The sequence below is a fragment of the Psittacula echo genome, assembly GCF_963264785.1.
Source record: "Psittacula echo genome assembly, chromosome: Z".
Classification (NCBI taxonomy): domain Eukaryota; kingdom Metazoa; phylum Chordata; class Aves; order Psittaciformes; family Psittacidae; genus Psittacula; species Psittacula echo.
In genome coordinates this window covers 94837730-94861975 of record NC_137742.1, presented here as the reverse complement: position 1 = coordinate 94861975, position 24246 = coordinate 94837730, and the positions used below count along the sequence as shown (strand labels likewise).

The following is a 24246-nucleotide window of genomic DNA, read 5'->3' as shown; positions in this document are numbered from 1 at the left end:
ACAGTATTGGAAGCTTATATGGTAAATGTGTGTATGCTGTAGAACTGAGTAGGATAACTCCATGTAACAATTCTTACATAATATATGTATCCAGATGTGATGACTGCTTTCTTACTTGCTGTTATGCCTGTGCTATCTCAACTTTTTGTTTAATGCCAGGCTTACAAAGTGGCTTTGGAGAGCTTAGGCCATTGTGAATATGCAATGAAGGCTGGCTTTCACTTGAACCCAAAAGCTATTGAAGCAAGTCTTCAGGTAAGATCTGCTAACCCTGCGCTCTCGTTCATCCCTCCTCACCTTGAAAACAACTGTTTCAAACAAATAAATTGGACTCATGTTAAGATTTTTCTAATGCCTTAATTTCTTCTAATGGATCTGGTTTGTACTCCAGGGCTGTTGCAGTGAAGCTGAAGCCCAGCAAACAGGAAGGAGACAGACTCCACCTCAGCCCATTCAGTGTGAACTGCCCACTGTACCTGTTCAGATAGGATCACATTTTCTGAAAGGAATATCCTTTAATGAGTCTGCAGCAGAAAACCTGAAGCTGAAAACGGTAATAACAGAGTAAAGGGTATAAAAAAAATTTAATTCCTTAATCTTCAGAGAACAACTGCAGTAGAAGTTCAGTGCCAAACTTGTATTTAAAAGTGTGTATTTTTAGCCTGACTTCCTGTAGAAACAAGATCTTGATAACATTGTAGGTCCACGCCTGCTTCTGATGACATTTAATCACCTGGAAAAATTTAGTTCTATCTGAGAGCAGCAGGGATATCTAGGAGGCACTGAAGCTTCTGTGACCTTTGGGAAAATAGATGGGTTAGGCATCAAGAAGTGGAGGGGAACATGAGCCCTTGCAGGTGGCTCAACCAGGTGCTGCACTTGACAGCACTTACCTTCTTTGATGCCAAAATAAGTCTGGCTCAGCCTAGTACTAAGGGAGATACTTAAAGCGTTTGTACCAAAGCTCCTCTTAATGTCTTCTTACAAACTTTAACCAATTGCTAAAAATAATTGAGAATTGTGGAGAAGTTAACTGTATTTTCAGTGTGAAGGAATGGAAAAGATGTCCATTCAGGAGTAATTTGGGCAATTTGAATCAGGATTTTCACTTTTTTTTTTTTTTTCAGGATAAGCCGAGTTCCTAGTTCCTGAAAGAGTTGAAACAATCCATCCTCAAAATGCTGCTTTTCTGTTGTCTTTGCAGTGCTTTTTGTAGTTTTAATTAAACCATTCTGCAAGTTAAGCAGAAGCACCTGTTATATTATTTTGAAGAGTGTTGTGTTCCCAATAGCAGAGATGATCTTGTATATTTCTGTTCTGCAGTTGAGCTTTTGTAGCTGTACAAGACTGTTCAGAGGTAACAGACCTTACAGTTGGCTGAAAAGCATGTAGAACAATGCTAAATGCATGTGGAAGCATTGGTGTTAACATTTCTGAATCGTGTATTTAGTATGACAAAATGTTTATTTTTTCAGCACACAATGCTGCAGTTGATTAAGGAAGCTGGATGCCATAATGGACTTACACCACGGGATGACTCTCCTGTTACTGAAGTACTAAATCAGGTTTGCCCTTCCACTTGGCGAGGAGCCTGCAAAACTGCTGTACAATTGTTGTTTGGCCAAGCTGGACTGGTAAGTGACTATGAATAGGCTTAGCAAAAAAAGGGCTACATCCTGAAGAGAAACTGGGTATTTTAAAGAGTTTAGAAATTAATTTCCAGGGTCTTACTTTGTGTTTCTCCATTTTTAATGCTGCAGCTAACTTGATTTATGAGCAAAGTGTATCCTCGTAGAATGCAAGTTCATCTGTAGCTGATAGGAACAGGAGAATGTACTGTGTACTTTGTACTCACTGTTACTAGATAGAACACAAGAATGAAACTTCTAATTCGTACTGAAATAGAAAGATTTTCAAATCTATAGATTACCATATTAAAAAGAAACACTCTTCCTCCCCGTTTTCCTCCCCACTTTTCTCAGATGAGCTTTAAAAACTGCCTTTTTTTGTTTATTTCCTCTCTGCTTAGAATGGAAGCTGGGTTTCCTGCCTGGCGTAAATCAGGAAGTCCTCTGCACCACGTAATACCACCTCACATCTCCAAAAGAGCCCAGAGCAATTAAACACTGTGCTGTTGACATATGTGTTTAGAAACAAACCCCTTGGATTTTAGAGTGTTTAAACAGTTGTTAAAGATAGGTGCTTGCAACATCCTCTATAAGAAAATGCATTTGTGCTCACCTAACTAATTACTGAAATCTCTGCATTTAATAAGGTGTCCATTGATGACACAGGTTTTTTTGGACTAATGTGAGTTTTCATTTGACTGGACAAAGTGGGGGTACGAATGCAATCTGATAGGAAGAAAATGCAAGGTACCTATGACAGTTTCTGTCAAGTATTCTTTGAACCGTCTTTAACCTACAATAACCTAAATGCTTCTTGTTGATTCATATATTAATTCTTTGTTCAAGCCATCAGGACTTTGTAATTAATTGTAATTTCTGATGAAAGGATCCATGTTGCTACATAATTAGTAAATATCACATTTTTTGAACAAATCACACAGCTGATTATGTGACTTTGACCTTCTATCCTAGTTCATTAAGCCACACGTGTTTTGGTACTGTTTTGGATGCTGAGGATGGACTATTCGTCAGGGACTGTAGTGACAGGACAAGGGGTAACGGGTTAAAACTTACACAGGGGAAGTTTAGATTGGATATAAGGAAGAAATTCTTTACTGAGGGGGTGGTGAGGCACTGGAATGGGTTGCCCAGGGAGGTTGTGAATGCTCCATCCTTGGTGGTGTTCAAGGCCAGGTTGGATGAGGCCTTGGGTGACATGGTTTAGTGTGGGGTGTCCCTGCCCATGGCAGGGGGGGTTGGAACTTGATGATCTTAAGGTCCTTTCCAACCCTAACTATTCTATGATTCTATGGTACTATTGACAAGGTCTTCAATAATGGTGAATGATAAATTGTAAGTTATGAATTTGTCAGGTGTTTCTACTTTAGCATTCCTTTGATACTAGATATTATTATCTGTTAGAGGAGTAGGTTCAAATCATAATGTAATTCAAGTGTCTTTTTCATGTAAAGAAGGCCTAAAATCAAAGGCGCAGACAACCAGTATTCAACAGCAGTGCATCTGCTGTCAATCCTGACTTCACTGTGATACGGGGATTCAAGGACAAGAGATAGAAGTGCGTTAACCACTCTGTGTAAGGAAGCTTTACAGGGAGGTGTAAGAAAGTGGTATCTTTGCAGGGAAAGAAAGCAATTGTGGAATAGTAGGATTGATCAAATTTCTACTGAGGTGTTTCCAAGGAAAGCGTATTAAATATTAGAAAGTACAAGAACTAAAAAGAAGGCTATAGTTAAGTGGGATTGTGTCTTCACCTACCATTGTTTATGCTAGGATGCTGGGAGCCAGCAGGAAGGGATGGGAAATGAGGTTAAGAAAGGAACTGTTTCTCAGCAGCCCTATGGGAGTGTGCTGTAACTCAAGAGTTCTTGGCTCCTAAGTGTCTAGATGAGGAATGCCTTGGAGGATGCTGCACCTCCCGTCATTTCCTTTCCAGGGGGTTTCAGTGTTGTGCACACCCAGGTTCTGCCCTGATGAGATCTGGGGAGTGGCCCGAGGCACACTTGGACTCAGGAGTCTGAAAATGTCTTGATGTCCCCCAGTCTAGACGTAACTAGTTAGACCTGCTGGTAATTAAAGCAGTGATATTCTTCAGCTTTATCATAACATTTAGAGAGTCATCAGCATAAAACTTACTTACACATTCTCCCAAATGACAGTGCTGATATATGGAATATTACTTGTGTTGAATCATGGATGTGTCCAAAGCTTTTTGCATGAATATCAGGTTCTGAAAGTAGCAGGTTTCTATCTTCAAAGGCACAGTAATGAGCTATCTGCATGACGAAATACTTGACAGCCTTCTCTCTTTCGTTCATTCTCATTTTGATTTGTTACAGTCTGGAAGGGTGTGAGGGTTGAGGTTTTTCTTTATAAACTCTATGCTGTAATTTTTTATGAGGTTCAATTATGGTTCTGTGTAGCCTCATGCAACGGTGAGAAATTGTGATTTGCTTCTCTAAAGCATTCTTTAGGTGGAAATGAGAGAGGAAGCACCTGTAAATTAAGAACAATAGATGTCTGATGCACAGGAAGCTATCCTCTAAGCGCCCACCAGGCGGGGAGGGAGAATGTGTTTATTTTAAGTTTATTTTGTGTAGAACTCGGATAAGTGAATCATGGAACAGAGTTATATAGCCTTTGCTTTACAGCTTTTAGAAACTAAACTGTCTGTACTAGTTCAGAATTGTGCGTAAATTTGTCATTCAGATGCCAAATTTAAAAGAGAACATTAGTTGACAGTCTTTAGTCTATCTTTAGTATATCTTGCCATGTGCCTTTTAAGAACAAACTCATTAAGAGTGGAAAGCACAATGAGATGTGACTTAGTTTGCTTGGTTATATTAGGCTTCTGTTTTTAAACATAAGAAATAATTTTTTTTAAGCACAGTTTTTACCTTAGCAATATATATTAAGACTTATATTTTCAGATTTGGGTCAGCTGAAGAAACCTCCATGTTTTAATAAGTGATGTGTATTAAAATAGTTGAATTCAGAGGATGCGTAGAAATAAAACTTTGAATTGGCATCATGCAGAGTCATGAAGAGAAGGTTTAATTGAATCTCTAGCCAGCCTTTTTTGTGCTAGAACATCTTTCTGTGCAAAAAACATGCATTGCAAAGCCCTAAATCTTGTAATAATGTTTAAATCCCGCATGTTGTAACTCTGACAAAATGTTGAGAGATGTAAAGCTTTTAAAGGCAAAAAAGGAATGGGGGGAATGAGATGGGATAGACAGACAATGACACCCCAGCAAAGCCCAGACCAGGAGCACTGCCAGGCACCAGAAGTGATTTATGTCTGCTAAATCAGAATTTTAGTTCTGACTTACAGGTCTGAGATACAGACAGGATTTTTTTCTTGGGAGTTGAGAACAATCACTCCTAAGGTACTCTCTTGTTACCCCTGTTATAATTGCAATATAGCTGAATTGCAGATTACCAAATTACCTAAAATTAAGATGGTACAAATACAGGGAGAAGAAGAAATGGAGTTGCCCTGTTATTAAATGAGGTATTTTCATGAGTGGGTAATAGCATCGCTCTTTGTCACTGTGCTTAGACATGTTTTACAAGTCTGAATAGACTTGCACAAATGCTTAGAGTCAACTGAAGGAAAATTAAGGCCTTATGCTAAAATACCTTAAAGGTGGGAAGTAATTATGTTCAAGTGTCATTGGCTTTGTCAAAGCAAGAAAAGAGACTCTTAAGCATTATTCATACTTCACATTTCTTCATAACCAGTAGTAGACAAGCAGTTAGGAGCAAAACCAGTATAGAATGGTCGCAGGAGAGCCAGTAATATCCCTTGAGGCTTATTTATACCAAAGGACTTTAGCCATTTCAAGGATAAATGGTACAGCTAATCTGCTAGTCACTGGAGCAAGAACTGCTGATGGCTGCCAAAAAGCTGCTGGTTCAGCATGACCAAAATAGGAGATTATGGAAATGATCAAAAAGGCCGACCCGTGCAGACTGGACAAAAACAGAAAGCACGAACCAAATATGGAACTTACTATCACTGGTTTTGAAGTTTAAATGAAGCTGAAGTGAACCCATTCCTCCTCCATTCCATAAAAAGAAAGGTTCATGACAGAGGGTTGATTTTTCAAGGCTTTTATCTTCCATATATCTTCATGATGTCACACCGAAGGCTCAGAATTCCACCAATTGAACAGTCACTTTTCTTCTCTTTATATAATAGGGAATTAATAGTAGTACAGTTCTATTAGATAGAATAGACAGATGTTAGTGTGGGATTTTATAACCTTAAAAGGAAAGAGGGGCTCTTAAGAATTGTGAGCTATGTGAAGAGTTTCAGAGTCTATACTACTTGTCTATATCATAACATGCACTGCAGTTTAATTATTTAAAATATTTTGATGAATAGGTGTTGAGGAGCTGTTAAAGTACTAATAGTGCCAAACCTCTCAAATGTAGGGGCTGTTACATGAAGCCACTGATGACTACCAGCTGTTTAGGTAAAGAAGTTGGTAACTACGTTGTGATGCATAACTATAGTATGCAATTGAGAATAATTAAGTCCCTGAAATACAGGTTACTGTATCAAACTATTTTTTAAATTTACTTTTTAAAATAGAACTAAACTTGCAATAATTGTGTGATTTGTTTTTATCTGGTTATGTTTTACATGTGTAGCATGGCACATAGTTGAGATTATTGCATCTTGACTACAGTGGTGATAAAGTATCTTGAACTAATTTTTAAAATAATTTCTATTTTCATTTTATTTGCTAGGTGGTTGTGGACACAGCTCAGATTGAAAATAAAGAAGCTTATGCTCCTCAGATAAGTTTAGAAGGATCCAGAATTGTGGTTCAAGTTCCATCAACTTGGTAAATAAAAATACTGTATTGCTGATTATACTGTTAGCTGTGACTGAAGTATATAGGGGGAAAAATTGCAGTACGAGTGGAAGAGAGAATACTAGGCATATCTACCTGAAGTTCCTTTGTCTGGAACTGAGTACAGTTCCTGACAGACTGACAGTTGTACTTTTGATGTCTTTCTGCTTGTGCTGCCTCTGGAGGCAACGAAGAGGGGCAGTGCTGAGGCACAGGCGTTCTTACAAGGAAGTAAAAGCTTGATGACGAAGGTTTAAAAAATAAAAAATAATAATCCAGTAGTATTCCTGTTATGCTTCTTCCCAGCAGGTCCTCACAGCTCTTGCCTCAGGAAGACCAGGAGTTAGATGAGTTTAATATGAGAGCTTTAGCGCTTTCTTCACTGGGCTGTTCTTTAAGCACTGTCATGAACCGCAGAACTCTGTGGTCCAAGAGACTCTATCCCTGCCAGTTTAGCTGACTGCCTAGGGAAGAACGGTAGGATTAATCTGCAGTTTAGGTGAGGATTTCTTCCCTTTTGAAACAATGATTTGGATTTAGAACACTTCCTTTCTCTTACTTCGGAGTTTCCAGTGTTAGGAATTTCAATGCAACACAGTTCATTCATCTGAATCCTTAGTGAGAGCCTGTTACTAGTGGTACCAATGGTATGTCCAAAAGTGTGAATCAACTGATAGTTTGTTTATACAAATACATCTTTAATTCCTCTATAGACTGGCACTTCTTTGTTCTCTTCATGTAAATTGCTGTACTATGAAAGAACTAAGATCATGTGGAGTGCTTGAGCCAGGCTTTGTGTGCTCTGGAAGAGCTCCTCCTGCTGACACAGGGTGGGAGTGGCTCTGCACTCTCATGCCTGCTCAGCTAAAGAGCTAATCATTAATCATGATTTTAAAATAAACTATGCAACTCTTACAGTTAGATTAGCTGTATATTCAACAGTAGAAAGGAACCGAAGCTGCAGGCATAGTCTTTAGGAACCCTCAGGCATCCATACATTGTGCTGCTTTTATTAGTTGCACCTCTGTAGCGCAGCAATTGGCCTTTTAGTATCTGAGTGGTATGGTAAAATTGCCTAATGTAAAAAAAACCCTAAAATTTTAATTTTTAAGTTAGACTTAATGATTACAGGTGTTTGAAAGAAGATCCAGCAACAATGTCTCTGCTACAGAGGAGTCTGGATCCGGAGAAGACTTTGGGGCTAGTAGATGTGCTCTACACTGCTGTGTTTGACATACACAGGTGGAAGGAAGGAAGGTATATCTCCTCCTGAGCCTTATGTTTTCATGTTCCAGTGTCCTAGTTTAAACAAAGCCATCATTGTTGAAAGATTTGTACTGATGCGTTTAATACTGTTCATCAGGAGGGGAAAACTGTAGTCAAACTGAGTGCAGAAAATTGGTAATCTACATAGGTACCTTGAGGGTACGTACAGAGATACAGCAGTCTTCTTGAAATCAAACCAAGTGAAAACTTATTCAAGTGTACAAAAATATTTGTTTCTGTCTTATAAAAACACTTGATTTTTATTTAATTAGTCACCATTTACATCTTGAAGCACAATTAAAATTTCTTAATAAAAATAGTTAATGCAATTGCAAATACTAGTAATAATTTGCATTATTACCATAAGAAATAATTGATGAACTCAGCAATCTTAGTTTTGTTTCTTCCACTAGCTACACCCAAATACACATTTTCCTCTGAAATACTAACTCAGTTGTATGAGTGGTTTGATATATGTGTTTTTGATGCAGGGAGCAAGCTTTGCCTTGTATTCAGATCCAGCTACAGCGTGAAATCTCAGACTTTGGGAATCAAGTTGACATGCCGTCTGGAAATGGAAGCAAATCTTCAGGTGGTCTGCAAAAGACGTTCTCAAAACTGACTTCACGGTTTACAAAAAAAACTTCCTGCACCAGTGCAAGTAATACTGGAAGTTACTCAATCCCCAGTACACCTTCCAAAAATGTCTTCATAAGTTCCAACTCAGAGGAGAAAGCTAAAATGCCCACTAACATAGATGCAAGGTTACAAAGCATCTTGAACATCGGTAACTTTCCTAGGACTGCAGATCCACTGCAGTCAGTTCAGAGCACAGATAACCAGCTAGTGAATGGGTTTCTAGTTGAAAGACGGGACAACTTCTTCAAGCCTGATGATGGCAAGGATGACAAAGGTATGAATTTACCAACTGACCAAGAAATGCAGGATGTCATAGATTTCTTGTCTGGTTTTAACATGGGCAAATCCCAGCAGACTTCTCCGATGGTGAAAAGAAGGAACTCTGCTGCATCCTCTGCAGCAGCAGAACAAAAATCAGGAACAGTACAACAGCAGCCACAATCTGTCTCTCACACACCACTGCATCCTTCCCAGCAAGGCTTGTCACAGCAACAGCAGTCACAAAAGCAGCAGCAGCAGCAGCAAATTCAGTTTTACCAACACTTGCTTCAACCTATTGGACCACAGCAACGTGTACCTGCCAAATGGCTAACTAATTCTTCACAGCAGCCAGCCCAAGCTGTTGGAGCTGGATTGTCTCATATAAACCAATGGAACAATCCTGGGTTTTCAGATTTAAGTTCTGATTTGTACAGCTTGGGTCTTGTGAGCAGTTATATGGACAATATGATGTCAGAGATGTTAGGACAGAAACCACAAGGACCTAGAAACAACACGTGGCCAAATCGTGACCAAACTGATGGAGTGTTTGGGATGCTGGGAGAAATCCTGCCTTTTGACCCTGCAGGTATGTGCCTTTTCCTTTATTTATGTATTCATGTATGTATGTATGTATGTAGTTCTTTATTTATTTATTTATTTAAAGTTTTTTTCACAAAGAATACTGTAAAATATTGCTAGCAATAACTGTTATTTCCTAGAGCTATTCACGAAATGCAAAGGTGCTTATGAGGCCAGCAGGTATTTATGTGTATGCATTCTTAGATGAACTAAAGTACAAGAAACTTTTATTGATAAGTAAGAATGGAAACAAGTTCCTTGTTCCTTGTCCCAGCTGTAGTAGTTCTGACCTTTCCTGTATGGACCATATCAAAGTACTGAAACAGATACTTACAGATGATGTTCCTCCTGTTGATAATTTCTGAAATTGTTTAAAACTCAACTCTTGAACTTGCATATTTTACATCTCCCCAGAATCATCCTTAGTGGTCTTTATCAGTCCTGCAGTCTGGAGATTAAACTGGATTGCATCTTTCACATATCCCTGCATTTCCCCTCCGTTACTGTGCAGTTCCATGGGAGTCCTACTGGTTCCTGTTCCACAGCTGTGACTGCAGTGAGAAGCTTGGATGCCAAAGTGTTACAGACTTTGAAAGAGCAATTGCCATGTGGTTTGCCAGATGTGTCTGAACCACCAATAAACTGTAAATCTAGAGGGATTACTGTCAAAAGATGAAGTGAGATAAATGATGAAGTGAGATAAATTTTTATAGCCATAAGCAAATAGCTAAAGACTATGAAATTGACTGTAGAGCCTAACAGGAGATTAATGAATTCTTCTGATAGTAGTACTAAGAACAATTTACAAATCCACTGTCTACTAAGAACAATTTACAAATTCACTATCTCATAAATATAATTTCTGTTGGCGTGGAACGTCACTATAGAAACTAGTATGCGTTTAGGAAAACTGCCTGGAGGGAGGCAGCGCTCACACCAACAGGAAAACCTGTTATCAAACCACAGAATACGCTTCCTGTGCCCCTTTGCATGTGCATGTGTGTGAGGACTGTGGAGGCATCTCAGAACTCAGTTTTGATGCTTACTTTGTCAACTTAGTTGATAAATCAGTGGAGTTTCATTGTGGCTTAGGCCCAGCCCATAACTCAGAACCACGCAGGTGCTTGCTCAGTCCCTCTCTACCTCCTCCCACCTCCTGGAGGGATGGAGAGGAGATCGAAAGAATGTAACTCCAAGGGGTTGAGATAAGAACAGTCCAGTAACTAAGGTATAACACAAATCACTGCTGCTACCACCAATAATAATAATGATAAGGGAAATAACAAGGGAAGAGAATATAAAACTAAAGAAGGAAGGGAAAAAAACCCCAACACAATAAACACAAGTGATGCACAATACAATTGCTCACCACCCGCCGACCGCTACCCAGCCCAACCTGAGCAGTGATCTGGGCCTTCTGAGTGACCCCCTAGTTTCTATGGTGGGCATGACGTGCTGTGGTATGGAATACCGCTTTGGCTAGTTTGGGTCAGGTGTCCTGTCCCTGCTTCCTTCTGGCTTCTTGTGCCCCTCCTTCCTGGTAGAAAATGAGACTGAAAAGTTCTTGGTCGGGGTAAGCATCACTTAGCAATAACTAAAAACATTGGTGTTAGCAGTGTTGTTCTCGGACTAAAGCTGAAACACAGCACTGCACCAGCTACTAAGAAAGAGAAAAATAACTGTTACAGCTGAACCCAGGGCAGTATCCACCCCTTATTCCATACCATTCATGTTATGCTCAGGTCACACATTTTTCAATATACTATCGCTTTTTGTCTCTTTTCATATATATATATATACACATATATATATATATATATATGTATATACAGACACACAAAGAGACAGATACCTTAGTCCATGGACCATCCCTATAAAGTTCACTGAGACCATCCGGTCCAGGATGTCAGGTTCCATCTGTTGTAAGAGTCTTTCAGGGCAGGAGAGATGGTGTGTGGTGTTGGATTGTTGCCTGCTGATGACACCGCTCAACTTCTCTGGTCTCATCAAAGTTCAGTCTTTGTTGGGGTGGCAATTGGAGGGAAGTCAGGATCAGTCAATGGTGGCCTGAGGACAGTTCTGGGAGACTCCCGCTGCTGCTGCTGGCTTTTCCCATGACTTCATTCTCTGCTGATGATCATGACACCACATATCTTCTTTTCAAAGCCCCAAGTGGCAGAGATGGGCATCTAACTGATGGGCTATAGAAGTGTTATATAGCAGGCAACAGCATACAATTGAGTTCATTGGCTGTTTTCACCCAATATTAAATCCCCTTGAGGTACACATCAGACTTCCCCATCTTCCCGCATTACCCACCAAGTATATCTGGGTCCCTGAGCAAAAGCAATCCCACAAGTGGGTTTGCCTTTACCTGAAGCAGGAATAACCCAGACTGTCTTCCCCAGCAAATTCTTCATGTGCACCACAGGAACTTTGTCCCCCTCTACAATATGTAAAAGTTCTGACTGGGCTGGGCCAGCCCTGTTGGCAGATCCTCTGGTGTTGACCAACCAGGTGGCCTTTGGTAAGTGTGTATCCCAATGCTTGAAAGTTCCCCCACCCATTGCTCTCAGTCTAGTTTTTAACAGCCCATTGTGCCGTTCAGTTTTCCCAGAGGCTGGTGCATGGTAGGGGATGTGATATACCCGCTCAATGCCATGCTCTTTGGCCCAAGTGTCTATAAGGTTGTTCCTGAAATGAGTCCCATTGTCTGACTCAGTTCTCTCTGGGGTGCCGTCTCGCCACAAGATTTCTTTCTCAAGGCCCAGGATAGTGTCCCGGGAAGTGGCGTGGGGCACAGCGTATGTTTCCAGCCATCCGGTGGTTGCTTCCACCATGGTAAGCACATGGCGCTTGCCTTGGCGGGCTGGTGGGAGTGTGATATAATCAATCTGCCAGGCCTCCCCATATTTATACTTCAGCCATTGTCCTCCATACCAAAGAGGCTTTAACCGTTTGGCTTGTTTAATTGTAGCACATGTTTCACACTCATGAATAACCTGGGCAACAGTGTCCATTGTTAAGTCCACCCCTCGATCACGGGCCCATCTGTATGTTGCATCTCTGCCCTGATGGCCTGAAGTGTCATGGGCCCACCAGGCCAAAAGTAATTCCCCTTTATGTTGCCAATCTAAGTCCATCTGAGCCACTTCAATCTTAGCAGCTTTATCCACTTGTTGGTGGTTCTCGTGTTCTGCAGTGGCCCAACTCTTCGGTACATGGGCGTCTACATGGCGTACCTTCACCACCAGATTCTGCGCCGAGGCAGCTATATCTTGTCATAGTGCATCAGCCCAGATGGGTTTACCTCTGCATTGCCCGTTGCTACGCTTCCATTTGCCACCATCCATGAGTCAGTATAGAGATAAAGTACTGGCCACTTTTCTCATTCAGCAATGTCCAGGGCCAGCTGGATGGCTTTCACCTCGGCAAACTGACTCGATTCACCCTCCCCTTCAGCAGTTTCTGCAACTTGTCATCAAGGACTCCATACGGCTGCCTTCCATCTCCGATGCTTTCCCACAATACGGCAGGACCCATCAGTAAACAAGGCATGCTGCTTTTCACTTTCTGACAGTTTATTATATGGTGGGGCCTCTTCAGCACGCATCACCTCCTCCTCTGGTGACATTCCAAAATCTTTGCCCTCTGGCCAGTCCATGATGACTTCTAGAATTCCTGGACGACTGGGATTTCCTATTGGAGCTTGTTGTGTAATTAGTGCAGCCCATTTACTCAATGTTGCATTGGTTGCATGATGTGTAGAGGAGACCCTGCCTTTGAACATCCAGCCCAGCACAGGCAACCGGGGTGCCAGGAGGAGCTGTGCTTCAGTGCCAGTCACCTCCGAAGCAACTCGAACCCCTTCATAGGCTGCCAGTATCTCTTTCTCAGTTGGGGTATAGCTGGCCTCAGATCCTTTGTATCCCCGACTCCAAAAGCCGAGTGGTCGACCTCGAGTCTCCCCTGGAGCTTTCTGCCAGAGGCTCCAGGTAGGACCATTCTCCCCAGCTGCGGTGTAGAGCACATTGGTCACATCTGGCCCAGTCCGCACTGGTCCAAGAGCTACTGCATGAACTATCTCACGTTTAATTTGCTTAAAGGCTTCTTGTTGCTCAGGGCCCCATTTAAAATCATTCTTCTTCCGGGTCACATGATAGAGAGGGCTTACAACTGAACTGTAATTTGGGATGTGCATTCTCCAGAACCCCACAGCACCCAAGAAAGCTTGTGTTTCTTTCTTATTAGTTGGTGGAGACATTGCTCTTATCTTGTTGATCACATCTGTGGGGATCTGGCAATGTCCATCTTGCCGTTTTATTCCTAAAAATTGAATCTCCTGGGCAGGTCCCTTGACCTTACTCCGTTTTATGGCAAAACCAGCTTTCAGCAGGATTTGGATTGTTTTCCTCCCTTTCTCAAAGACTTCATCTGCTGTATCACCCCACACAATAATGTCATCAATGTATTGCAGGTGTTCTGGAGCTTGCCCCTGTTCCAGTGCAGTCTGGATCAGTCCATGGCAGATGGTAGGGCTGTGTTTCCACCCCTGGGGCAGTCGGTTCCAAGTGAACTGGACGCCTCTCCAAGTAAAAGCAAACTGTGGCCTGCACTCTGCTGCCAAAGGAATTGAGAAGAATGCATTGGCAATATCAGTCATGGCATACCACTTGGCTGCCTTTGACTGCAGTTCACACTGAAGTTGTAGCATGTCCGTTACAGCAGCACTCAATGGTGGTGTGACTTCATTCAGGCCACGATAGTCTACTGTTAGTCTCCACTCTCCGTTAGACTTTCGCACTGGCCATATGGGGCTATTAAAGGGAGAGTGGGTCCTGCTGATCACTCCCTGACTCTCCAGGCTATGGATCAGCTTATGGATGGGAATCAGGGAGTCTTGGTTGGAGCGATATTGCCGCTGGTGCTCTGTTGTGGTTGCGATTGGCACTTACTGTTCTTCAACCTTCAGCAACCCCACAACAGAAGGATCCTCTGAGAGACCAGGCAAGGTGGACAGCTGCTCAATTTCCTCAGTCTCCAAAGCAGCAACACCGAAAGCCCATCGGTACCCTTTTGGGTCTTTGAAGTACCCTCTCCCACTTAGCAACAACTAAAACATCAGTGTGTTATTAGCATTGTTCTTGGGCTATAGCTGAAACACAGCACTGCACCAGCTAGTAGGGATTGAAAATAACTGTTCCAGCTGAACCTGGGGCAAGTTTATAAAGCAAAAATAGGCAGTGTAGTTATGTTATCAAAAGCTTCTTAACAATTTCAAGTCTGAATTAGCGTCATCTTATTTAAATGTACTTATGCTGTATACTTAAGGAAGATTACAACATTTAAAGATAAAATTATTTTCACCAAGTGCCAAATACATGTATAGAAAGGACTGGCATTTCTAGCATTTTGAATCCATTATATTTCTGTGGGATTTCTCTTTTGATTTTCATAAAGCTACTTGTTCCATTGGATGGGTATGGTGAATACCAAGGACTTTGAAAGTGATAATTTGGAAGGGTGACTTACTCAAGTTGATAAATGGTGCTGTCGATTAAGACATATGTTCCTACAGTAGAAGTGATAAGTAGACAGTATTTTCCACAAGTCTGGGGTTTAAAAAACCAAACAAAAACTTCCAATCAAGTAGACTTTTCCATTGGAAATACAACTTTTCTTCATGTAACCTGCCAAGTTGAGCTGTGATGTAGGCGTTTTCAATTTAAGCTGTAGTTAATGCAGCACAGAAAGCTTTAAAACACAAACACTTGCTCATTTCCAGACTTTCTTGGGACTTTGTACATTTCTCATTTGAAACAAATGGCACTACTTTTTTAGTAAATACTTTTAGAGCCTGAAAATGGTGTTTCTTTTCAGGTGTAAATCTGATAATAAAGAATTTTAGAAATTGATAGCCTTTCATATCAAAGGCTTTTGGCAATGACCAGAAATGTTCTGCAGTGCTTTTATAATTTGTGGGAATATTTGGTTCTGACAGCTGTGAGATAGCTCTGCCCCTTGCTCACATAACAAAGAATGTGTAGAAACAAAGCTATTTTCTTCACTGTCATTTGAATTTGCACCCAACGAAACACTGTGGGGCTGTTTTCTGAATGTCCCAGATGAAAACGAGGAAAGTTTCCTCCTGAATGCTGAATTGAGTGTAGGGAAGCCATCAGATGAAAGACTGATCTTCTGCTTTGAGCTGTGCATGCTTGGTGAATGTTCTTCAGTCTCCACTCTTAATTTAAAACTGAGACCAGCAAGCCAACAGCTCTGCACTTCCTGCTGCAATTATTATGCGTGTAGTCTAGACATTTTCCATAGAGCCAGTCAGATTGCAAAGTTTTCCCTCAGGGGAGGAGTGGGGGGAAAGGCAAAAAGAAAAAGAAGCTGTGGAAACTCAATTACACTGACTCACAGCAGCATTCTTTTTAATACAACAATTACTGGCTGTGATCAGTTGGGCATTTAAACCACTTTGGGATTAAGGCTTTTGCTGTCTGCTCAAGATCATGCTGATCATTTGTCACATGCTTGGGACACATAAAGCCCTTTAAGAATGGAAGAATTTTTAGGAATTACTGCTTTTTTCTCTGTACACATCAATCTTACTCTGGAATATCTTGCTGGTCAGGATCAGAACAGTGTTCAACTTGCTGTCTAGTCTTTGTAGGAAGCAGGCAATTTGTGGGCTGTATGTTCTAGTATGTTCAATCTGAGATTCTGATTTCTCAGAGTAAGCAGGGTCACAGCATAGCTGGAAATCATATTGCAGTCTGCAATCAACTACAGTAATTGGTACGTTCCTTCTCTCTGAGCTTGGGTAAATGTACAAGCATCTGCTGATAGGATGTTGCACCTTTCAGCGTATGGACATGATCATAGTGACAAATACTATTTCCCTGATGGAAGGCAAGGGGCAGGTGTACTTCCGTCTGAGATTATTCAGTATGTATGGATGTGTCTTTACTGCTCCATAAAGAGGTATCAACTGTTGTGAGGGAATTATTTTCTGTTGGTGGGATATGGTCAGGCCTAAAGGATTAAATGAGGGAGATAACTGCAGTAGAAATAGCTGAATGTCAGCAACTGATTTCTTGGTTTCTTTTGTTCAGTTGGCTCTGACCCAGAATTTGCCCGCTATGTTGCTGGGGTCAACCAGGCTATGCAACAGAAAAGGCAAGCACAGCATGTCCGTCGCCCAAGCAACACACGTAGCAACTGGCCTCTCCCTGATGATCCTCATAAAACCTGGCCCTTTCCGGAGTATTTCACAGAAGGGTAAGATATAGAAGGTTATGCATCTCTATTGTATGTGAGTCTGTTTTACTCACAAACTTGGCAGAACGTGGGATTCTGGGGTGTTTTTTCCAATTACTGCTGCATCTGTGAAAGCTGCACTTCATTATGTTGAGTGAGAAGTCTAAGCCCTTCCTGCTTTCCTGATACGAAGCACTGACATTTGTTTGATGTCTTCTTTACAGTGGAATGTGTACTGACTTTGAATTGAACAGAGGAAATAAGGACTTTATAGCACAGATTTATTCAGAATCCTCTTATTTCAGCATTTTGAAAACCTTTGAGATCTAGTTTTGACAAAAAGTGATGCTGTTATAGTACCTGACTGAATTCAGCTTTCCAGATTATAGCCACTCAGTCTTGCTATACTATAAGGCAGGTACCTTGCAGCAAGCGCATTAGTAGTTCTTAATCTCTTCTATTTATCACAACAGAAGCATTTCAAGATCCTCTGTCTATTTGTCCTTTACTTAGAAGTAAGTGAGAGCTATTTGTATTACAAATTTAATTTCACAGATTTTACATTTTACAAAGTATGGAAATGTCTTTGTGCTGTGAGGTATCACCAGTGACTAAGATTCAGCATAACTATGCAGGGCTTACAGTCTGGACCAGGCAATACAAATACAAGGGCTAACACAAGTCTTTGTCTTGCAGTGATGTAACAAATAGTTGGTCTGGTACTCAAGGAGACTCGGCCAGCTCAAGTGATGAGACCTCTTCAGCTAATGGAGACAGTTTGTTCTCCATGTTCTCAGGGCCAGACCTTGTTGCTGCTGTAAAGCAGAGAAGGTGAGCAAAATGAACATAAATATGTATTGCTTCATAAGAGTTCTTTTTGTGATAATTTCATTTCAGTAGCCACACAAAAGGAATCCCTGCAAATTAGATGAAGATATAGCAATGTCCTTGTGTGTAATACGCTGATGATATTGGTCAGTGTACAGTGTATCTGACTTTAACGCTCCCATATTGCATTATATTAGTAGCTGTCTCCTTATACAAACTAACACCTGTGCAAATAGCCAGTTGTTAGCTGAAATTCAGCATGTCTAGAAAAGAATGGACGCTTCCCTTCTTTCAAGAGAATCTACTTTGGATGGATGCCAGTTCTTTCTGAACTACTGAGGCATTAGAGATCATCTTTGAACTGGCTTTTCAAACTGAATACAGTTTAGAGCAAACATGCACACCCTGACTCAAAACAACCAAAACCCAAAACAGAGCAGATTTTGCAGAATGCACACGTGAAGAACTTCTATTTGATATTAGGTATTAGGTCACAGATTTAAACCAAAGGTAGAACACTTGTTCTTCAGTAAATTTACTGTGGTTCAGCAGATGTTTCACTTGCTCAGCTGTTTCTTTTGGCTTGTCTGTAAAGTTATTTCAGAAAAAATACATTAAAAAAAAAAGGCAAACCAAATAAAGAAACCCAAACCCACAAAACCCAAGAGCAGATAGAAGAAAAAAGGCAATTTATTTCTTACTGTCAGATTTCTTCAAAGTGGGCAAAAGCCTAGCGCATCTTCCTTTCACCTTTAGAAATACGTGTACGTGTTGCTGAAGCTGTAGCTCAAAGAACTACTGCACTGTCAAGCCTCTGACAGTGTTCAGTAGTGAATTTCTTCTGCTTTGCTTCTCCTACCTCTACTGAGCAGACATGAAACAAGACTAAATGTACACATTCTAGGCTGTCAGGGATGACAGAATGAAGCTGCAGAATGGTATGTGTCAGTGGCAGATTAATGGGAGTGACTCATTTAAAAAGTAAAATAATAAAGTAAATGTTACTGTCTTTCTGGGCAGAAAACACAGTAGTGGCGAACAGGAACCTAGCACGCTACCGTCACCACCTCTTCTTTCTGCAGCAGATGACCGTAACCAGGTAAGCTAAGAATGGCTTTGCTTAGTCATTTCTTCCATTTGCATTTAGGGGTGGTTCACACTAGGAGGACAACTAGAATAGCATCTGTATCTCCAGATAGCTTAGCTAAAACCCAGACCATCAGCATGTAAGTAGTACTAGATGCTTTTATCAAAGTTACCAGGTTTAAATACTAACAAGTTAAGCTAAGAGGAAACACAGTCGATTTTAATTGTTTGTGCAGAGAAAACTGAAGTACCACTAAATTTATTACCTGTCTTGCTAGAAACTTTGACTTGGAACAGGACTACTATGTGTAAAGCAAATGTGAAGTAAATAAAAAGGGTTTTCAGTAGGGAGGTACTTTAAGAATCAGGAGTGCTATACCTATGTATCAATTCTCCTTTCAAACATAACTTTATCTTCTGAAAATGTCTAAAGGAGGGGATGATAGTGTGATAAGTATTGTCACAAAGAAAAAGTGTTTTGTTATTGGAAAAAACCAAAACAAGCAAAAAAAAAAAAACCCAAACCAAAACCCTACAAATCCCAAAACCAACTAATGTTGTTTTCTCAGGACAATAAGACCAAGACCTGGCCTCCCAAGGCACCCTGGCAGCATACAGCCTCTGTCACGAACACGCTACCTGGTCAAAGTACATCTTTGTATCCCATGAGCAGCCCTGTCAGCCAGTGGAGCGACACAATGCAGATGCTGCAGTCACCCATGTGGGCAGCAGCCAACGACTGCGCTCCTGCAGCAGGACTTTCCTCTAACTTTGCCTATGCGCAGCAGCAGCAGCAATCACAGCAGGCTTCCCAGCACAAACAGATGAATAAGGGCTTTAAATCTTTCCCAGTGAAGCATGAACGCAGACCATCTTACCTGCATCAGTACTGACTGCTTCTCATGTTGGGAAATGCAGCACAGGGCCAAACATAAATTACCTGTACTTTGTTTCACAAGTGTGTATTGGCTATATCCTGTTTATCTCATTAAGTACAGAACTGAGGGGGTTTGGGTGAGATATGCAAACTCTTGAATTCTGATTTACAGAGCTGAGCAAACATGGCCAATATGTTTGTTTGATGTATATGAAGCAGCCCAAAACTGTGATGTAGAAATGCTTTTAAAAAAGTGTATATTGCCTTTACTTTCAAAATTTTTTTTTTAATTTTTTTTTTTAAGAACTGCTGAAGGACTACCATACAAGAAACACTGTATTTTATAGCTATTTTTCATATAGATTTATAGTTAAACATCTTACTGAAACACATTGAGTATGTTGAAGCAAATACATAGTGGTCACTCTGCTCAACACTGTGTTTAAATTTATAACAGCCAAGCTGTAAAGCCTTTTTAATTCTCCATAAATGGCCTGTGGGCAGCTCTTTTTAAATGAAGTGCAGCAGCTTTGTGTGTGCCACACAAGTGTGTTCATGGTGACCCCGTTGCAGAAACATAGTGAAATTGAGTTTTGTGGTAGTTTCCTTACTCTTAAGTAAAGATCCGCGACAGAACCACTCAAGCTTGCGTCACAAATGTTACCTGAGCTGCTTAAAGTAGATGGCATCTCTGTGGATAGTAAGACACTGGTTTTCAAACAGATACACAGTTTCTTACTGCTTCGTTTGGCCAAAGGCGTATCCACACAGTGCTTGTTAAGCGTGCGAAAGTATAGCTGAAAAGACTACTTGCATATATTTAAAGTCTTATTTCAGATGCTACAGTTGATTAAAAATTGTGAGCTGGCTCAGAAGATACGAAACTGAAACGTGGGGTAGCAGTTAGTTAAAAAAAACATTATTTTTTTTTAAAAGGATAAAGTAATTATTTGCAGTCAATATGTGCCATTAAGTGAACCTGTGGAATTAGGAATAATCTTCCAACCAAAGTGGATCCGGGAGAGTGACTGGTGCTTAAAAATTGAAGAACAATGGTAGATATATGTATAGCTATCCCACTGTATATTAATTGAGATTACAGAAGATTCTTTATATAGTTAGAGCTTATTTAAATTTTCATATTTCATCTTTGAAAGAGTCTAAAAACCACAATATTTTCTGGTATAAGAGTTTTGACAGTATTAATCTTATTTTTGTATTTTTCTTAAGTCATATCATTCTAATATGTTAACTACTAGTAAAATGGATTATTAGTTCTAACAACATAATTTTTCAATGAAGATAAAGCACATTTGTTGGTTTTGGTTTTACAAACTAAGTACATCTATATCTTAAGATACCAAAAAAATAAATACATTATATAAAGTATACACAACACTAAAACTATTAAACATGTGGGTATTTAAAACCCATCCACCGTTTCTGTTTGTTCGGTGACGGGCTGTATTTGCAGGCCCTGATTGTTACCTTTTGTGCTGTTTGAGGATGCCAATGTTGCCTGTATTTATGATATTGTCACCATGTTTTCTGAAACTTCATACTTACCATGTTTACAAAGATTTGTTTGCTGTACATAGACTTTTTACAGTAATGTGCTTTGCACAATCAGTGTGGCTTCTGTCTGTAAATTGTTTATGGTCTGTACTACTATGATTTTGAAAACCCTCTGCTGAAAATGTTAGTGGTTATTTAACTTGATGAATGGTTTTGAGTTTCCTAAACCTTGTCATTTAGAGCTAATATTAAACCCTAAATTTGGTTGTACTTACTGGTTATTCATACTAAGACCAAAATGGAAGTCAATGAAAACACTTAATTTTGAACTTTTTCTAACAAGTGCCAAAATTATTGCTGTAGTTTTTGCAGTTTGTTCATAATGACAAATGCTGGCAAGTTTCTGGACCTACAGAAGTTAATTGCGAAAACAAAGCAACTCTGTCTGCATTTTGACCACGTAGGTGCTACTCTGTCCTTTGCTTCCATCGTTCTGAACACTGGTAATTTTAAGAATTGTTGCACTTGGCAAATGAGTCTTGCCATTAAACTTCACTTACACTGCCAAGTGCAAGGGTTTGGTGCTTAGTTAACTTACCCGTATTGCAGTGCTTCTTGTGAATAGCTAATGCTTCTGAACTGGAACTGTACATTTTGTATTTTAAAGCTTCTGTAAAAGTAAACTATTTGCTTTATTAAAGATACACATTTAATAGGTCATACCTGTTTAAAATAATATGCACCTTGCTGAAACTGAGCAGCACCTTAAACTGTAATTTTGGTTTGTAAACAAAGATCTTATTTCATTAACATGGGATTATTTAACAGTTTGAAAATTGTCAACTGCCTACTTACTGACTCATCATATAAAAATGAACTTTATGCACTGTACAATTTGAAGCATCTTTAAGGCTACCTTTTCAAGTAGAATGCACTGAAGAACATGATACAGAAAATGCCTTAGCAGTGTCTTCGAACAAGCAGTGCTGATGAACATTAGCATGCTGTGTTATTTGAGCTTTTAGGAATCAGAGTAAACAACTTTGATGGTAGTGAGCAAATTGTAAACTTCCCCCAGCTAAGTAAGTCTGTTAGTTTAGCTTATATCTGTCATGCCACTGAAATGCAGTACCTATCTGAGGTGTGCAAGCTGTGCTCTTTCTGGGTGAGAGTACCCAAGTGTACAGCGGACCATAAATGCTGACAAACACGCAGAAAGCATACAAGTCCATTGTGATTATGCAAGAATTTACTTGTTTACAGAGTCTACAGTACAGAGCATTTCAAGCAAAAAGGAAAAGCCTTGACACAACTAGGGCAAACACACAGCCTTCTCTCACTGGAATAAAGGCTCCATTTCTCCCTTGCACCCCACTGCCACGTTATGCAACAGTCTCACCCTTCCTAGAGACATTAACATTTCTGCTTCATGACATCACTGAGGTGCTCCTTTGTTAATGTGTTATATGAATCCAGAAATACATTATAATTTACAAAGAACATCTTTAATCTATTAAGTAAGTTCTTACAGTACAAGGTACAACACAGTCTTCTGCTTGCATCTATGGCAATAAATGACTGGCTTTGTTGTGTTGGAGGTAGAAGTTATCCAGTTAAATGCTTCCCTATTATCTTAGTCATGAAAGATAATCTTAGACAATCTTAGTCATGAAAGCCTCTGCTTCATGAGATTGCATAGGGCCTCCAAAGGCCCCTGTGGTAGCACTGTCCTGACCACCAGGCTCTGTTCAGTAGTACACTACATGTAGTTTTTCAGATGGGAAAAAAAACAGGACTATGATAATGATCACCCTTAAGAAGTTCTGCTTACAGAAAGAGGGAAGAATCTAGCCTAATATTACATTAAAAGCTATATTCACATTTTCAGCATAAATGCATGGATGATGCATTTTACCTGCCTGTCAAGACCACACCTTCTCAGCTCATGAAAGCAGGACTCTTAAGTAGTTCTACAGATGGTTAAAGCATCCCTGCTTGTGTCCAGGAATGTGCAGTCACTCTGTGGTCTTCTGCGTGCTGGGTGGCGTCGCATCAGCAATTGTGGCTAAATAAATGAGGTTTCTGTGCAGGATATGCTGGTACCTATGAGAGGAAAAAACAAATCTGGGAAACGTGTTCTTTTCTAGCAAACTACCCACACTTCAGCAGTCACCTCTGTAATCTGATCAAGATTTGCTCTTAGGAAAAGAAACAGCAAACTATGAAAATAACAAAAAATGAGGGCAAACACCTCTATATCCAGTTCTTGTTCTAAAGCCCAGAATGCTGCACTGAACTGCACTGTGTAATCAGGTATGTGCTACAAACCGACTCTGACAGCAAACACCTATATTAAGTTCTTTCTGTGGTCAATACTGAAAAGATGCAGAGCTCTAGGAAGCAGCTCCGGGGTAGGAGATGACACAGCTCCACTGCTGGGCAGGCCTGACAGTGCAGCCAGCACAAAAGCCGGCTGGACGCTGCCAACCTGCTCGTTCTGGAGGTCTCCTGCAAGTTCAGACAGAGCCGAGCTGCTGCACAGACACAAGCTTATGACGCTCGCTACCTGCAAATACCACTCGGTGTATTTCACACACCGGGGGCGGGGAGGAGCTTGACCCAACAGGCTGGTTCTCATACCAGCAAAGAACAAACAGCAGAAAAGAGCAGGTACCAGATTCACTCTATGCAGTGGTTTCGCTTCACAGCTCCGTGAAAGCAATTTTTGGGAAACCTCCTAAGCAGCACAACCGCACTTTATTAACACACGAAAGCTATGGAGAGCGGGAACCGTTTCACTCCCGTCACGAACGTGCGGCCCGCGAAGCCGTCGGGGCTCGGGCTATCCCGGAGGAGGCCGGGACGGGGGGGCAACTGCGCCTGCGGGGCGCCCGCGGTGTCTCGGCGTACTTACTGCACGCAGTCGGTAGCCCGGCCCTTGCTCTGGTACTCCACGATGCACCGGATCAGCTGGTCGTTCTCCTCGAGCAGCTAGGGCACAGGAGCGCGCCGTCATCGCCCGCCGCAGCTTGCTACCGCCCCACAGCCAAGGCCAGCACGGCCAGCTCTACCTCAGCCGAGTCGGGAGAGCCCGTGCCGCCGCCGCCGCCACCACCACTGCCCCAGAGCCACCAGGGCCTCCACGGCCAGCACTCACCCGCTGCAGCGTCTCCTGGTTCACCTCCGTCTTCCCGCGCAGCCGCTCCGGCACAAACGCCACCGACATGGCCCTGCCACAGTCTCTCAAGGGCTGACGGGAACCGACGGCCGCCACCGACCCCGCCCTCCGCAGGCGCCCATTGGCTCTGAGGGGCCGTCTCGCACGCCCCTCCCTTCCCCGCGAGCAGCCGCTGGCGCGCGCCGCGCGCCCTGGCACGTCCGTTGCGCAGGGGTAGGCAGGGCCTCGCCCGGCTTCTCC

At 41.3% G+C, this 24246-nt stretch overlaps 2 protein-coding genes across 6 annotated transcripts in view; one reads left to right on the top strand and one right to left on the bottom strand.

The window, feature by feature from the left end:
* GARRE1 (granule associated Rac and RHOG effector 1) overlaps positions 1–21417 on the top strand; it is a gene marked incomplete at its 5' end in the record, with an annotated part of 33243 nt that extends 11826 nt beyond the window's left edge. The window contains 10 exons of the mRNA XM_080638807.1: positions 160–255; positions 392–553; positions 1476–1634; positions 6405–6502; positions 7643–7768; positions 8269–9263; positions 16378–16543; positions 17219–17353; positions 18371–18449; positions 19006–21417. Coding sequence (XP_080494933.1) covers positions 160–255; positions 392–553; positions 1476–1634; positions 6405–6502; positions 7643–7768; positions 8269–9263; positions 16378–16543; positions 17219–17353; positions 18371–18449; positions 19006–19329 — 2340 coding nt within the window. The 3' untranslated portion in view covers positions 19330–21417. The remainder of the gene's footprint in view (positions 1–159; positions 256–391; positions 554–1475; positions 1635–6404; positions 6503–7642; positions 7769–8268; positions 9264–16377; positions 16544–17218; positions 17354–18370; positions 18450–19005) is intronic.
* On the bottom strand, positions 13791–24199 carry SS18L2 (SS18 like 2). 5 transcript variants are annotated; one of them, XR_013958841.1, is made up of 4 exons: positions 23986–24199; positions 23743–23819; positions 22744–22931; positions 13791–13876 (listed from the first exon to the last, which is right to left on the bottom strand). XR_013958841.1 is itself a non-coding variant. In XM_080638813.1 (3 exons), the coding sequence occupies exons 1-3, from the start codon at positions 24052–24054 to the stop codon at positions 22844–22846; spliced, it is 234 nt and encodes a 77-aa protein (XP_080494939.1). In that variant the 5' UTR covers positions 24055–24199; the 3' UTR covers positions 21864–22843. The 5 variants fall into 5 exon arrangements, 1 of the variants encoding a protein (XP_080494939.1); XR_013958842.1 differs by lacking the exon at positions 13791–13876 and adding an exon at positions 16858–17337; XR_013958843.1 differs by lacking the exon at positions 13791–13876 and adding an exon at positions 16858–17337 and having other exon boundaries at positions 22763–22931.
* Between the last annotated feature and the right edge of the window lie 47 nt (positions 24200–24246).

Coding starts and splice junctions, on each gene's coding strand:
- SS18L2 (XM_080638813.1), bottom strand. CDS start 24,054: ATGTCGGTGGCGTTTGTGCCGGAGCGGCTGCGCGGGAAGACGGAGGTG. Junction 23,820..23,985: donor ACCAGGAGACGCTGCAGCGG/GTGAGTGCTGGC, acceptor CCTGTGCCCTAG/CTGCTCGAGGAGAACGACCA. Junction 22,932..23,742: donor CGGGCTACCGACTGCGTGCA/GTAAGTACGCCG, acceptor TTCCTCTCATAG/GTACCAGCATATCCTGCACA.